Source organism: Heterocephalus glaber, unplaced genomic scaffold, assembly GCF_053883595.1.
Source record: "Heterocephalus glaber isolate CG9 unplaced genomic scaffold, H.glaber_assembly_v1.0 deba00001472, whole genome shotgun sequence".
NCBI lineage: Eukaryota > Metazoa > Chordata > Mammalia > Rodentia > Bathyergidae > Heterocephalus > Heterocephalus glaber.
This window is the reverse complement of record NW_028258315.1, coordinates 44,403,756-44,416,959: the sequence shown is the minus strand read 5'-3', so window position 1 is coordinate 44,416,959 and position 13,204 is coordinate 44,403,756. Positions and strand designations below refer to the sequence as shown.

At 43.8% G+C, this 13,204-nt stretch overlaps 1 protein-coding gene across 1 annotated transcript; it reads left to right on the top strand.

The window, feature by feature from the left end:
• Positions 1–6,080: 6,080 nt before the first annotated feature.
• On the top strand, positions 6,081–7,530 carry LOC101716865 (calmodulin-like protein 3). The gene has a single exon (XM_021266306.2). It carries the CDS (start codon positions 6,317–6,319, stop codon positions 6,764–6,766), a length of 450 nt encoding a protein of 149 aa, XP_021121965.1. The 5' UTR covers positions 6,081–6,316; the 3' UTR covers positions 6,767–7,530.
• The last annotated feature ends 5,674 nt before the right edge of the window (positions 7,531–13,204 follow it).

Here is a 13,204-nt window from a genome sequence, read left to right as displayed (position 1 = left end):
AAGAAATAAAAAATAAGCAAGTAAACAAAGAAATGAGCAAGACAGTTAAGAGTACTGAGCTATGAAGAAAATAAGAGGGGAATGAAATAAGTGATGAAGTGGAAAAGGAGGGTCAGTTTAAAGTAAGTGGTTAGGGCTGGGATTTAGCTCAGTGGTTCTGCCGCCTGCCTTGCAAGCATAAGGGCCCAAGTTCAATCCCCAGTACCAAAATAAATAAATAAAAAATAAAATAAGTGGTTAGGAAAGGTCTCACATGGAAGTGATTTGATTTTCAACTGATGTGACATGTAGCCACTAGAAGGTTGGGGATAGAGTGCCCAGGCAGAAAGAGCAGGTCATGCAAAGATACTGAACAGGGAATCAGGGTTGGAGTATTCATGGAGCAGAAAATAAGCTGGTGTCTGGAGCATAATGATGGAAGTTGCTGATGGGTCAAGAGTAAAGAGGGCAGGAAATGAAGGCGAGATGGCTACTATAGGTATTTTACTTGAAAACTGCTATGGTTTGTGTTTAGATGTGCCCCTAAAGCCTCATGCACATGAGGTGGGACTTTCTTTTTCAGAGGTAGTTGAATCTGGAATATGTGATACTGGGGTTAAGGGTGTGTGATTACTAAACCACTACATGTGAGAGATTAGTTTGGCACTGCACTAATCCCAGTAATCTGAATAAGATCAAAGGGGCAGAAAGATGCTGTTAAACTCCCTTGTTGGATTTTGCTGTCTTCCGCCACCATGAACCATTCCCCTTGTTGCCTTTGCTACCTTGTGCATGCCACGTTCTTTCTCCTCTGCAATGCTTGTTTGCCATCCCAGCCTTGGGGCCAGCCAATTATGGACTGAAACCTCAACAAACTGAAAGCCAAAGGAATCCCTTTCCCCTTCAACTTTAGGTCCTGGGTATTTTGTCTCAGCAATGAGAGAAAAGTAACTAACACAAAAACCAAAGAGATGCTATTGTAGTGTTTTGAGCAGGAAATGGCATGCACAGAATTATAACACAAAAAAGGGGGACCGGTTGTGAGGCTATTGAGTCATTCTGCCCAGAGATGGTGGTGGCTTGGTGCAGTGGATGCATCCAGATACATTTTCAGCATAAAGCTGAGTGACCAGGTATGAAGTACAAAAGGAAAGGAAGAATTCAATATGACTCCAGTTTTGCTCTGAACAGTTGAGTGATTTGAGTGTTTTTTGAAGAGATAGGAAGAATGGGGAAGAAACAGATTTGGTAAGGAAGGAAGACCAAGAATTTCCCTTGATCACATTAACTTGGAGATGCTGATTAAACACACAATGTAGGTGTTAAGTTGGCAACTGGATACATGAGGGGCTTTGTGGAAAAGGTAGAATAAAGACATGCTTGATCAACATGTATGTTTCCATACTTTCCTGCACTGAAAGATTCCTACACCAGTCAGTCACTTTTAGGCTACAGGAGAAAAAGGTCGAAGACTGAGTTGATGACAATAAACAGGATGGGATGCCAACTGAGGGTATAGAAATTAGAGGATCTAGATTCCAATTCAAGCTTTCCACTTGCTAGTCATCTAACCTTGACTCACACATATTTGTGATCTGAAACATGGAGTTATAAGAAAATAGATGAGAGTAATTGCTCTATGGCTATTAACTGAATCAATACTTCTTTTTTTTTTTTTTTTTTTTTTTTTTTTGAGACAGGATCTCACTTTGTAGTTCAGGTTGGCCCTGAACTCACTATGTAGCCCAAGCTGGCCTGGAACTCACGGTGATCTTTCCTGCCTCAGCCTCCTGAGTACTGGGATTATGGGTGAGCATCACCAAGCCCAGCTTGAATCCGTGTTGACCATGTATTTATACTGAACAGCAAGGGATGTATATGAGCAAATATTAGGCAAGTAGGTGGCTTGTCAAGAGAAGAAAAGGACCATCCCATGGCCACCCTCAGTCACACCCATTCTAGCAGCATCACAAAAATGGAACTGGCTAGAGAAGATTGGAGAATCCTGATCCATATCTCTTTCTATAGCATCCGGAAGGAGAGGCACAATCACAAGTGTGCTTAACAAATTTTAACAAAAGCTACTTGTAACTCCAATTCAGACAAATGAAGTAAAATACCTTGCTTCTCTTCTGTTTAGGGTTTTTCCTTTTCAAAGGAAGTAATGAATGTGGGTTCCTTTAATCTGTATCTGTGTGGTCTCTGTTACTACCATACTCTGTAAGCCCAACAATGTCTTCCCATGATTCCAGAGACTTCAGTACCTCACACTTCTGTTTTGGAGGATTCTATACCTAGTTCAGACACATGCTGCCTTGCACTCCAGGGCAGTTGGTCTCCAACGTATCCATGGGTCTTTTGGAGAGCAGGGTATCTCAAAACCCTTTCAGAGGATCTGAAAGTTCAAAACTATTTTCATAAAATTTCAGTGTGTTTTTGGTTTTTCGTTTTGTGTTTTGCCTTTTTTACAGTGTTAATGTTTGCATAAAGGTCAAAAAGCAGTGGCAAGTGCTGGCCCCTTGGCCTGAACCAAGGCTCCTTTACAGTTAATCCTTATATTCATCACTTCCATATTGTCTCATTTAAAAAAGCAACATTCACTTGAGAATGCTCTTAGAGATGCAGTAAAGGTATTAATTTTATTAAATTTCAATCCTTGGGTGAACATCATTAGTATTTTGGGAAATATTGAAGCATGATGGTTGTCATCTGGAAAGCACATGTGTAATTGATTCCAGGAGTGGCAAGGGAAGCTTTTCTATAGAATATTATTTTCATCAGAAGCAACAGCTAACAAACACACCGTGGGTACTCAGATGTAACACTTGGCAGAAGGTTTCTCATAAATGGATAAAGTGAGCCTGTCAATTTATGGAAAACAATAGACAAAGTTTGTTGTCAATAATAAACTTTGATCTTTCAAATGAAAATTGGAATTTTGGAAATTTTGCATTTGATACTGTAGGCTTGAGGTTTTTTACTACCATAAGATTTTTCTAGCCAGACATGGTGCCACATATGTGTAATCCCAGCACTTGAGACACTGGGCAGGAAGATCGTCTCAAGTTTGATAGACTTCAAGGCCAGCCTGAACTGCATAGTGAGACCCTATTTCAAAAGAAAAATTTTTTTCTAGTGGAATTGGTGGTAATATGATTGAAAAATGAAATCTGAATTAAAAAATCTGATCTTTTAAATGATCTGCAGAACTAGTGAACCGGTATTTTCCAAGTGACCAGTGCATGGCATTACATAATTACATTTGGATAAAAGATCCATTCAAAGTGCAAAACAGACCAATGGATTTTAGTGGAACAGTATGGAAAGTTAATTGATATGCTCTCAGATCCATATTACAGCTAACCTCTAAGTAACTACTGCTTGTCAAACTCTGATGTAACATCAAAGAAGAATATCCACAATTTTCTTTCAAAGCCACTTAAATGCTCCCTTCTTTCCCAACTGTGTATCTGTGTGAAGCTGGATAATATATACTTCACAAAAGCATTTTACCACAGATTGTAAGCAGATGAACGTATGCTTCATAAAGTCAGACATTAAAGAGATTTGCAGAGCTGCTTTTTTAAATGCCAGTCTTTTCCCTGTCCTTCATCTTGGAAAATATATTTTTTATAAAAATAAGTTGTTTATGTGAGCAAGTAATTTTTTTTATTTATGAAGGTGAGACAATGGGTATTGAACCCAGGGGCCCTCCACCACTAAGCTATAAGCCTAGCCCTTTTCACTTTTTATTTTGAGACAGGGTCTTACTAAATTGTCCAGGGTGGCCTCAAATTTGCAGTCCTCCTGCCTCAACCTCCTGAGTAGCTGGAATTACACTGTGCTCAGCTTTACTTCTAAAGTTCTAAATATATAGTAACATTTAAATATTTAAATATTTCAACACATTTAACTTCTAAATATTTAAATGGATCTTCAGACCCCTCCACACCCAAAGTGTGTGTGTGTGTGAACACACATTGTTCATTGTGTAGGGAAGGGAATCAGTGTATGGGGTGAGAAGCTGCAGGGAGAGAATTAAACCAGGAAATTAGAAACATTCCCTCTGCCATAGTTTCCCAATTTGTGAATTGCAACAATTTAGCTATCACAAGGCAGGCTTCTGTGAGTCATGTGTACTAACCCTGTTTAATATCCTTACTGAGTTATCTTTCAATGTGGCTTTTTGAAAAACACATTAGCAAAAGCTGGGGGTTTGAACTGGAGCCATGCCCTAGAAACCACCAGTTTACCAGTCACCTCTTACCCTGGTTCTAGGGGAAGTAGGCAGGACGAGTGAATGAGGTCCTGTCCAGCCTTGAGTTCTCATCCGTCATGGGACTGATTCAGCCACAGGGTTCCTGGGATGCCAGCCCCTGGGTTTCCAGGAAATTGCTGGCCACTTGTCCACAGAAAGCTGGTTATCCTGCCTTCTGCTACTGCCCTTATATTATTTCATGAATTTGCTTCTACAGCAACCAAGAGGGAACATAAGAGAAGAAATGCTATCCTCTGATTCCAGAACTTTTTTCCAAGGCTGCATATGGCCTCCCCATCTCTGGATCCTGCTGTCTGGGTGTTTCTAAGGCTCTCTTCTTGAGGAAAAGATTTGGGTTGGGGGGATTCTTCAACCTCACTGTTTCTCCCAAGACAAAAATATTCCTTCTTCCTCCTCCATCAACCATCAGAGACTGGGCTTTGTGGGAAACTTCATGTAGGTAACTTCTATTTTGTCCCTACCAAAAATTCTCTCTGAATAAGGAAGGGAATTGCTGTGTACTCAAATGAAGAAAGACATGTGTTATAAATAGTTGAATGGGGAAAATGATGGAAATTCAGAGAGTGAAAAATACTAATATTTAAACTGTTATACTGCTACATTTTCTCCTCAGTAAACCCAAGTCCTTACAAATACAAGTCCTCCCCACCCCATAGGCCCCTGACCCCCATTCCTCTGCATCCAACAATAGAATTAATAAAGGATCAGCTCCACATTCCTCTCTAGTTTGGATTTTCTTGGATTCCCACTGAAAAACCAACCTTTTCCACCTCTCAGGAGGTCATTTCCCTAGGCCTGCTAGAGATAAGGAGCTGAGTCATGTGCCTGGTGAACACTCAGGGGTACCTCTCGAGCCCATCTTCTCTTGAAGATGCTCCTCACTCTGGCTCTGTCCCCACCGCCCTCAAGGCCGAGACAAGCCCTTGCTGAAAGCTTCCAGGCTGCCTATGTATCCAAGCATAGACAAGGAATTCTTCAAGTCCTCCAAAGTCCATCATCTGTCCTTTCTCCCCACCTTCTTCACACTGGCTTTCTGTCCCTCAGCCCCACCATGCCCTCCTCTTCTGCAGGGCCACCCTTGAGTGCCTCCTTATAGAGGGGCTGTCCTTGACGATGACGAAGGAGGTGAACTTACCATGTCTTCTCCATCATTACCTTTCATTCCCTTCATAGTACGTATCAAAAATCTCTAATGACCTTGTTTGGGTTCTCTGTTCATTTACTCACTAACTCTGTGTCACCACTGAAATGTGACTTCATGAGGACAAACGTGGCCTGCTTCAAAGAGTACCTGCACATCATAGTCACTCAATGAACCCCTGTGAGCAAGTGACTGACAGTGAATGGGTTCAAGAAAAATCCTTCTCCATGCATGTCTATTCTGAAGAAAAGAAAACGCTGCCTTTACCCAAAATAAAAACCTTTGTCTTTCTCTGAAAACTGTCTCCCAAAACTTTGGAGACCAAAACTAGGAAAGGAAGTCCCTTTCAGTAAACCATTTCTGCTTTTCATCCTGAAAAAAAAGCCAGCTGAAGGGGTAAACGGGGTGTTGGCTGGTTATTTTACTGCTGAAGAGGGGGAAGACTAGGAAAAAAAAAGGGGAAGTGCAAGTTGGAACTCCAGGTTAATTTCTCTAAATGTTGACCCACACACCTAGAAGGAAGATGTCATTACTGGTGGCTCCTGCTGGCCCTGTGGGTGTCCGGGTGAAAACTGCCTGCCTTTCACATAAAGGGGTTGGCGTCAATTCAATCAGCAGGCTGGCCTGGTTGCTGCTCCTGGACTCATGTCTAAACAGGACTCGGCCTTCAGGCAACCACAGGGGCGGGGGTGTCTGCGGATGGCAGCCCAATCCCGGCAGCCTCGAGGTGGGGGAGGATTCTGTTCCTTCTTAAGCTCCAGTAATTCAAGGCAGGGCTAGAAAGTCAGACAGAGAGCCACCCCTCAGATCTCCACCTGTCCTTCCACAGCCAGGAAGAAGAGTATAGTCTGTCCCACAGCTAAGGAGCAGAGACCAGCCCCACACCTCTGCCACCACGCCACCCACACCCTGCCAGCATGGCCAACCAGCTGACTGAGGAGCAAATCGCTGAGTTCAAGGAGGCCTTCTCTCTGTTTGACAAGGATGGGGATGGCTGCATCACCACCCAGGAGCTGGGCACTGTCATGAGGTCCCTGGGCCAGAATCCCACTGAGGCTGAGCTTCAGTGCATGGTAAATGAGATCGACCGGGATGGAAACGGCACAGTGGACTTCCCAGAATTCTTGAGTATGATGGCCCGGAAGATGAAAGACACAGACAGTGAGGAGGAGATCCGGGAGGCCTTCCGCGTGTTCGACAAGGATGGCAATGGCTATGTCAGTGCCTCTGAGCTGCGGCACGTGATGACCAGGCTGGGGGAGAAGTTGAGTAATGAGGAAGTGGAGGAGATGATCCGGACCGCAGACACGGATGGAGATGGGCAAGTGAACTATGAGGAGTTTGTCCGTATGCTGGTGTCCAAGTGAGGCTCAAGAGGGGCTGCTGCAGCTTGTCACCCATCTGGCTGTGCCGTTGCCACCTTGTGCTGCAGTAAAAACCTCACTAAGGTTTCTCCTCCATTCCCAGCTTCTTCTGGACACTGTTGTCTCAGGCAAAGTGGGTTCAAATCTCACCTTTTCCAGCTTCTTTTCTGCTAACTGCCTACCTGCTCATCTTGCATGATGCAAAATACTGTCATGCTGAGCAAACTGTACCTCTCCCATGGCTCAAGGGTAGAAGTAGAATGAGCTGTCTCTGTGTGGACAAAGAGCCAAAGGACTTGCAAAGTCTTCACTGCTGTACACCAGGATGGGTCCAGTGACACTTTAGAACCTCTTGTGCAAACGCAGAACCAGGGGAACTGTAGCCTTCAGTCCATGCCAGAATTTCTTGGACTGAAGACTCCATCTACTGTCACATTTGAGCGACATCTTGGCCTTGGAATAGGGAATGCTGATAAAGACAGGCCACTGAGGTCAGGCCAGCTCAAAAAATCTCTTCCTTCTACATAGCACTTGCTTGCTCCAGTCTGTCTTTGCCAGATCTCTGTGATTCATCTTTTGAAGTTAGGAGTAAAACTGGGATCAGTTGTAACATGTTTATATTCATCTAGAAGGGGAGAAATTTGAATGAAAAGGAGAGGGAAACTGCAAGAAATAAGACACTGGCATTCCTATTTTGTTTCCTTGTTTCTGATTCTAACTGTAATGAACCTGTTAAATCCAGGGCATAAATCAGACTGAAATCTCCACTTTTTGTGTGTGATTTTTGGGCATGCAATGAATTCCTGTATTTCTGGGCATAGCAAAGAGAGGGAGAGGGAGAGAGAGAGAGAGAGAGTAAATTTTGTATATTTTCTTGAATATAATAAATACCTTGGAGGAATAGAATAGTTGGAAATCCATGTAGAGCTCCTTAAAAGCCTGTGTTTATTACAGTAGAGGACCTCTGAAGATTGATTTTATTTTTATTTTCCTACAGCTGCTCTGGATGTTGTAAAGTGTCCAATGGTTAGAAGATCAATGAGAGGTCAGGGTGCTTCCTGTGAGACATTTCCAGCACAACATGGTGCAAAAGCAATCTAGAGATGAGTATCCTTGTCCACACCAGCCTCACCCAGAGGTCAGATCCTATCCAGATGCTGAGGGACCTCACTATTCCCCTGTAGGGAAGCTTCTGTTCTCACCTTCTTTGGAAGTCAAGACCCAGGGAATTTAAGAATCAGCCCAGGGTGACTAAATGGCAGAGCTGGATTTGAATCCAAATTTGTGCCCTGACCATTCTGCTACCCAGCCACTCATGCGCTCTGTGCATCCACTGTGATGGTTATAATAGTGCCTCTCTCCAGCACTGGGGAGGATAGGGAACAATATTCTTAACAGATCTGGAATGCAGCATGTGCTTACTAAATGATAGCTACTATTACCATCGCCATTAAGGAGCCCTTCCAGCTCTAGCACTGTGGTATAGCAATATATTTCCACCCCTACATGGCCCAGGGGACATGGATAGAGAGGGAATAGGAGCAGGCTCTCTCATGCCATCTTGGTTACTGAGGGGACACTGGCTGGTGGCATCTCAGGTAAGAACTGACCCTGGTGTCAATTCTCTTGCTGAGAGAGGGTCAAGCCTGGCTAGCTGAGCTAACCCTCCTACCCACTCAGAGTTGGAGTTGGTTGGACACCTCCTGGGACAAGCCCCATAAGTGCTTGCACAGAATGTCCAGAAGTCAATAGACAGCAGCTCCCTGGGATGGAGGGCAAAGCAGAAGAGCCAAGACAGAGGTTTGGTGGTAAGCCACAGAGCCACCTCCCAAAAGAAACATGACATCCCCTCCAGGGAAACACTCAGATCTCAGCATCTTTCATAGGGTGTCTCCTAAATTCTGTAAGAATGAAATAAATAGAGGTTTTCCATGGTCTCTCTAGTCACTGTAAAGGACCTGTCTAGAGAGTTGACATCAAATGCCCTTCTATTGAGGTATATGCTGAACAAGCTCTTGTAAGTATCTGGACCAACTCACTGTGCCAACTCTTTGACAAGGGAGTGGATGAAGGTGCCTTTTTGTGTTTCTCTCCCAGCCTTCTAGCAGTTCAGGTGAAACAGATCCTTTTTATTATGTCCTACTCTACCCTGGAAGCACACATGCCAGCATTGTATAGGCCTCATGCATGCATAATGCCTCTGTCTGGGCAGGAGCTAGCAGGAAGATGGAAAGGCCCCTACTTGCTCTCAGGCCAGAGCTGACAGGTCTCTGAACCTTCCTGTAAGCAGAGTGGTAATTAGTGGGGCTCCCTTATTCTGCCATAAGAACTCTGAAGCAGCAAGGTCAAGGTGGGACATATGGTAAAGCTGAATGTGTGTCATCCCTCCTCTTGGTATATTCTCTCCTGAGCACAATTTTTAAGAAATCCTCCTTTCTCAGGGAAGCATAGCCATCTAGCCAAGGTGAGTTCCTCCTGCTCAAGCTCATGGCTTGGCCCCTTTTCCAGCAGGGATAGCAGGAGCCACCAGTAATGACATCTTCCATCTAGGTGTGGAGGTCAACCTTTAAAGAAATTAACCTGGGGTTTCTCCTCCTTGCATTTTCCCTTTTTCCTCTTTTTTCCCTAGTCTTCCACCTGACAGGAATGCCAAGGCCAGAGGGAGACACAGTTGGGCTGCTGCTCTGACTCCATCCTCCCTTGATGGGGTCATGATTCCTTGGCGGGGGAGGGGGGGTGCTCCACTGGTCTTGCCAATGGATCCAAAGCCCATAGCATATGTATGAGCCTCTCACTGGGGCTGGAAGCACCTTGGACATCAGGGCTGGCAGCAAACTCCTACACTCTGACTCATTTTTCCCAAGGCAATGTATCCCATCACACAACAGCCTCAGGATCCAGGGCAACCTGGGGTATACCTGTGCTTGTACTCTATCCCCTCAACATATAATTTATCTTCTATTCCCTTCTTCCTCCTCACCCTGACCAGACATCCAAAGAATCTGTCCTGTCCCTAGACACCAAGATAGATATTTTTATTGGCAAAATGCAGTCACCATAATTACAGGTGAGTTTCTTCCCCAATGAATAAGGGCAGGAGGAGATAGGGGAGGGAGCAGAGCAGCAGGAAGGAGCCACCAAGAAATCCCTGATGTGAAGGATACAAAAGAGGATCTGGCCTTGTGTCTGCAACAGACTCTGAGGCACACTTGCTCCTGACTAACAATTCCTTTTCCTTTCAGTCATTGAGTAACTGGATTTAAACAACCTCCCCTGAATCCCAAAAAGGTGCTGTCTGACTGGAGCTCTAAAAAATATTCCCTCTACCTTTTGGAGGAAGGAATTTATAAATATTACCTCGGCTTTCATGTGCTTTCCATCGAGCTCCCTCATAGATCAGGACTTGGGGTTCCTTTCCTCCCAGACTGTAAAAAGCACGCCTTTGATTCTCAGGTTTCCAATTTTAAATCAAACGTTGACTGTTTGATTGTTTGATTTACTGTTGGCTCCGTTTATCCTTATAGAATCCAATGGCCACTCCAAAGGCTTCCAGAACCAGCCAGCTAAAAGTGACCCATAGTTCCCACTGCAGAAATATAACATCCGAACTCATGTGTGTGGTGGAACTGCCATGTGCCAAGTGGTGAAGCACTAGGGAATGTGAGTTGTATTTCTCCACAAAAAAGGCAAAATATAAGAAGACAAAACCAAGAACTATCTCTGAGAAAGGTCTGAGCCCAACCTACATGCCATCCTCCCCATCATCCTGCTTTTTTGGTGGTTGTTTCTATGGCAACAGGTCCTCAGATAAGTGTCTGAACTAGAAAAGGGAGCTGAGCCTGGAGCCACTATGAAAAGTCTCCCCTGAGTCCCTTCCACCAGGTACAAGGATGGGTGCTGGGTGCTAGATGGAATGGGAACCTTCCTCAATGGGCAGGGAAGGGAAAGTCTTGAAAAAGACCTGAAACAATGGCAGGGTTTCTATAACCAGAAGAGAAAGTACATATGGGAACAATTACTGACCTGTCCAGGTATTAACACCCTCTCCAGGTCAGTTGCTTCTTTCTAGGGCACTCAGAAACATTCATAAAGGGAAAGGAGCCAGGAACTCAGTAAAGAAGAAGAGAGGCAAAATATTAGTTTGGTCAGGCCAGCTTGCAGTCCCCTAGGACTGCCCCACACACTTATATTGGAAGCCCAACATCCAGGAAGTGACAACAGCAGGTCAACCACATATGGCCCTGCAAGCGCACAGGTGAAATCCATCTTTCATTGTTGCCAGCTGAGCTGATTTCTCCTAAATCCCTGTGGAGCCTAAAGACTCCTGTCTGTAGATCTTTCATGATAGAGATGGAGTCCTCACTGGGACACATTGTCATGACATGATGTATTTACTACCAGTGGCGTTTGCTATTTAATCCTCAAAACACGTTGATGTAGTATCTACTTTTTTTTTTGGTACTGGGGATCGAACTCGGGACCTTGTGCTTTCGAGGCAGGCAGCAGCACCACTGAGCTAAATCCCTGGCCTAGTATCTACTTTTATTAGTCCATTTAAAGAAAAGACTGCTACTTTAGGTCTTTAACTTCCTCAAGATCATACATCGAGTGTATTAGTGTTTGGCCCTCCATCTGACTGGCTCCAAAGAGAACCTCTCAGAACAATTAGCATGGCCAATCTAACATAGGTTGCGAGTGCTGAAAGGGATCCTCTACAGAGATCTCCATAGGTAAGGCCCAGAAGTGGAGAGCAGTTGCCAGGAACAATTTATCTAGGCAGATAAGACCTAAAGAGAAAAAAAACCAAAAAAAAAATGATGGGAAATGGGTGTAGGTGTTTGCAGAACTAGTGTTGTCAAGTTATCCCCTCTCCCACATGAGACTTCTCATCTCACTGGCTCCCTTGACCTGGAACTGGAGGCCATGCAAATGCCTGGCTGCTAACCTGTGGAAATGGAGAGAATTCTGCAGTAGCCTATGTCTTTGTGACAATAAATCCTGATCAACTCACAGTTCTGTGCAGGTGCATTTCCCTGAACAAAATGGGGCATAACTCCTGGTCACTCACTGTTATCAAGTAGTTGAGAGGTATCTGGGTTTCACGACTTCTGAGGCAGAAAGAGGACTCTGCTTCCCACCCAAACTCACATCACAGGGATATAGATAATGGGCAACCAGAAAGACACATGTCCTCTGTTGTGGGTTGAATTATGTCTCCCCAAAATTCATGTGAGACCCCTAAATACTAATAACACAAAAATATGACCATATTTGGAGATAGGGTCTTTACAGAGGTAATTAAGTTAAAATGAGTTATTAGCATGAGCTTTAATATAATGTGATAGGTGTCTTTATAAGAAAGAGAAATTTTGACAAACAACTCATGCAGGGAAGAGAATGTGAAGGGACAAGGAGAAGATAGCATTCTATAAGCCAAGCAGAAAGCCCTAGGACAGATTCTCTATCACAGTCTTCAGAAGGAACCTACCCTGCCAACACCTTGATTTTGAATTCCAGATTCTAGAAATGTAAATACACTTCTGGGGTATTTTGTTGTTCTTAATTAAGATTATTGATGCAATTTAGATATACATAATGATCACTTTCATCATATGGAATTTGTACCTGTACATGATATATCTTTTTTTTATTGGTACATTTTAGGTATACAATATAATGACATTCATCATTGGAAATTTGCACCTTTACATAATCTCTCTTGGTTCTTATTTTTTCCCCTTCCCCTGCCCTCCCTTCAAAGCCTCCATCCCTCCCTATTACAAAGACTTTGTATTCATTTTCTCATATTAATTCCATTCCCTTCTTTCCTTTCCCCTACCTCTCCCATTTCCCCTTTGCCCCTTTTCTTCCTATTTCAGATTATCTATTATACCTTTTAGTACTTATTTGCACTTTCAATTTTGCACGATAGAGAAACTATTCGGTATTTATACGTGTGTCCTATTTATTTCACTTAAGAGTATCGCTTCAATGTGCATTCATTTAGCTATAAATGTCTCTAATTTCTCATTTTTGATGGCTGAGCAGTACTCCATTTTTCTTTTTTAGTGCCAGGGATCAAACTCAGATCCTTCCGCTGGCACAACAGGCCGCGAAACCACTGAGCTAAATCCCCGGCCCAATACTCCATTTTATAAAAAAGCCACATTTTCTTTATCTAGTCTCCAGTTGATGGGCAAATGGGATGCTTCCAAGTTTTAGCTATTACAAATTGTGCTGCTATGAACATGGGTGCACGAATATCACTGTGGTACGATTCTTTTAATTCTTTGGGGAAGATCCCCAGCAGTGGAATAGCGGGGTCAAATGGGACTTCCAGTTGTAGTCCTTTGAGGTATTTCCATATTGATTTCCACAGTGGTTGCACCAGTTGATGCTCCCACCAGCAGTGGAGCAGGGTTCCTCTTTCCCCACAGCCCC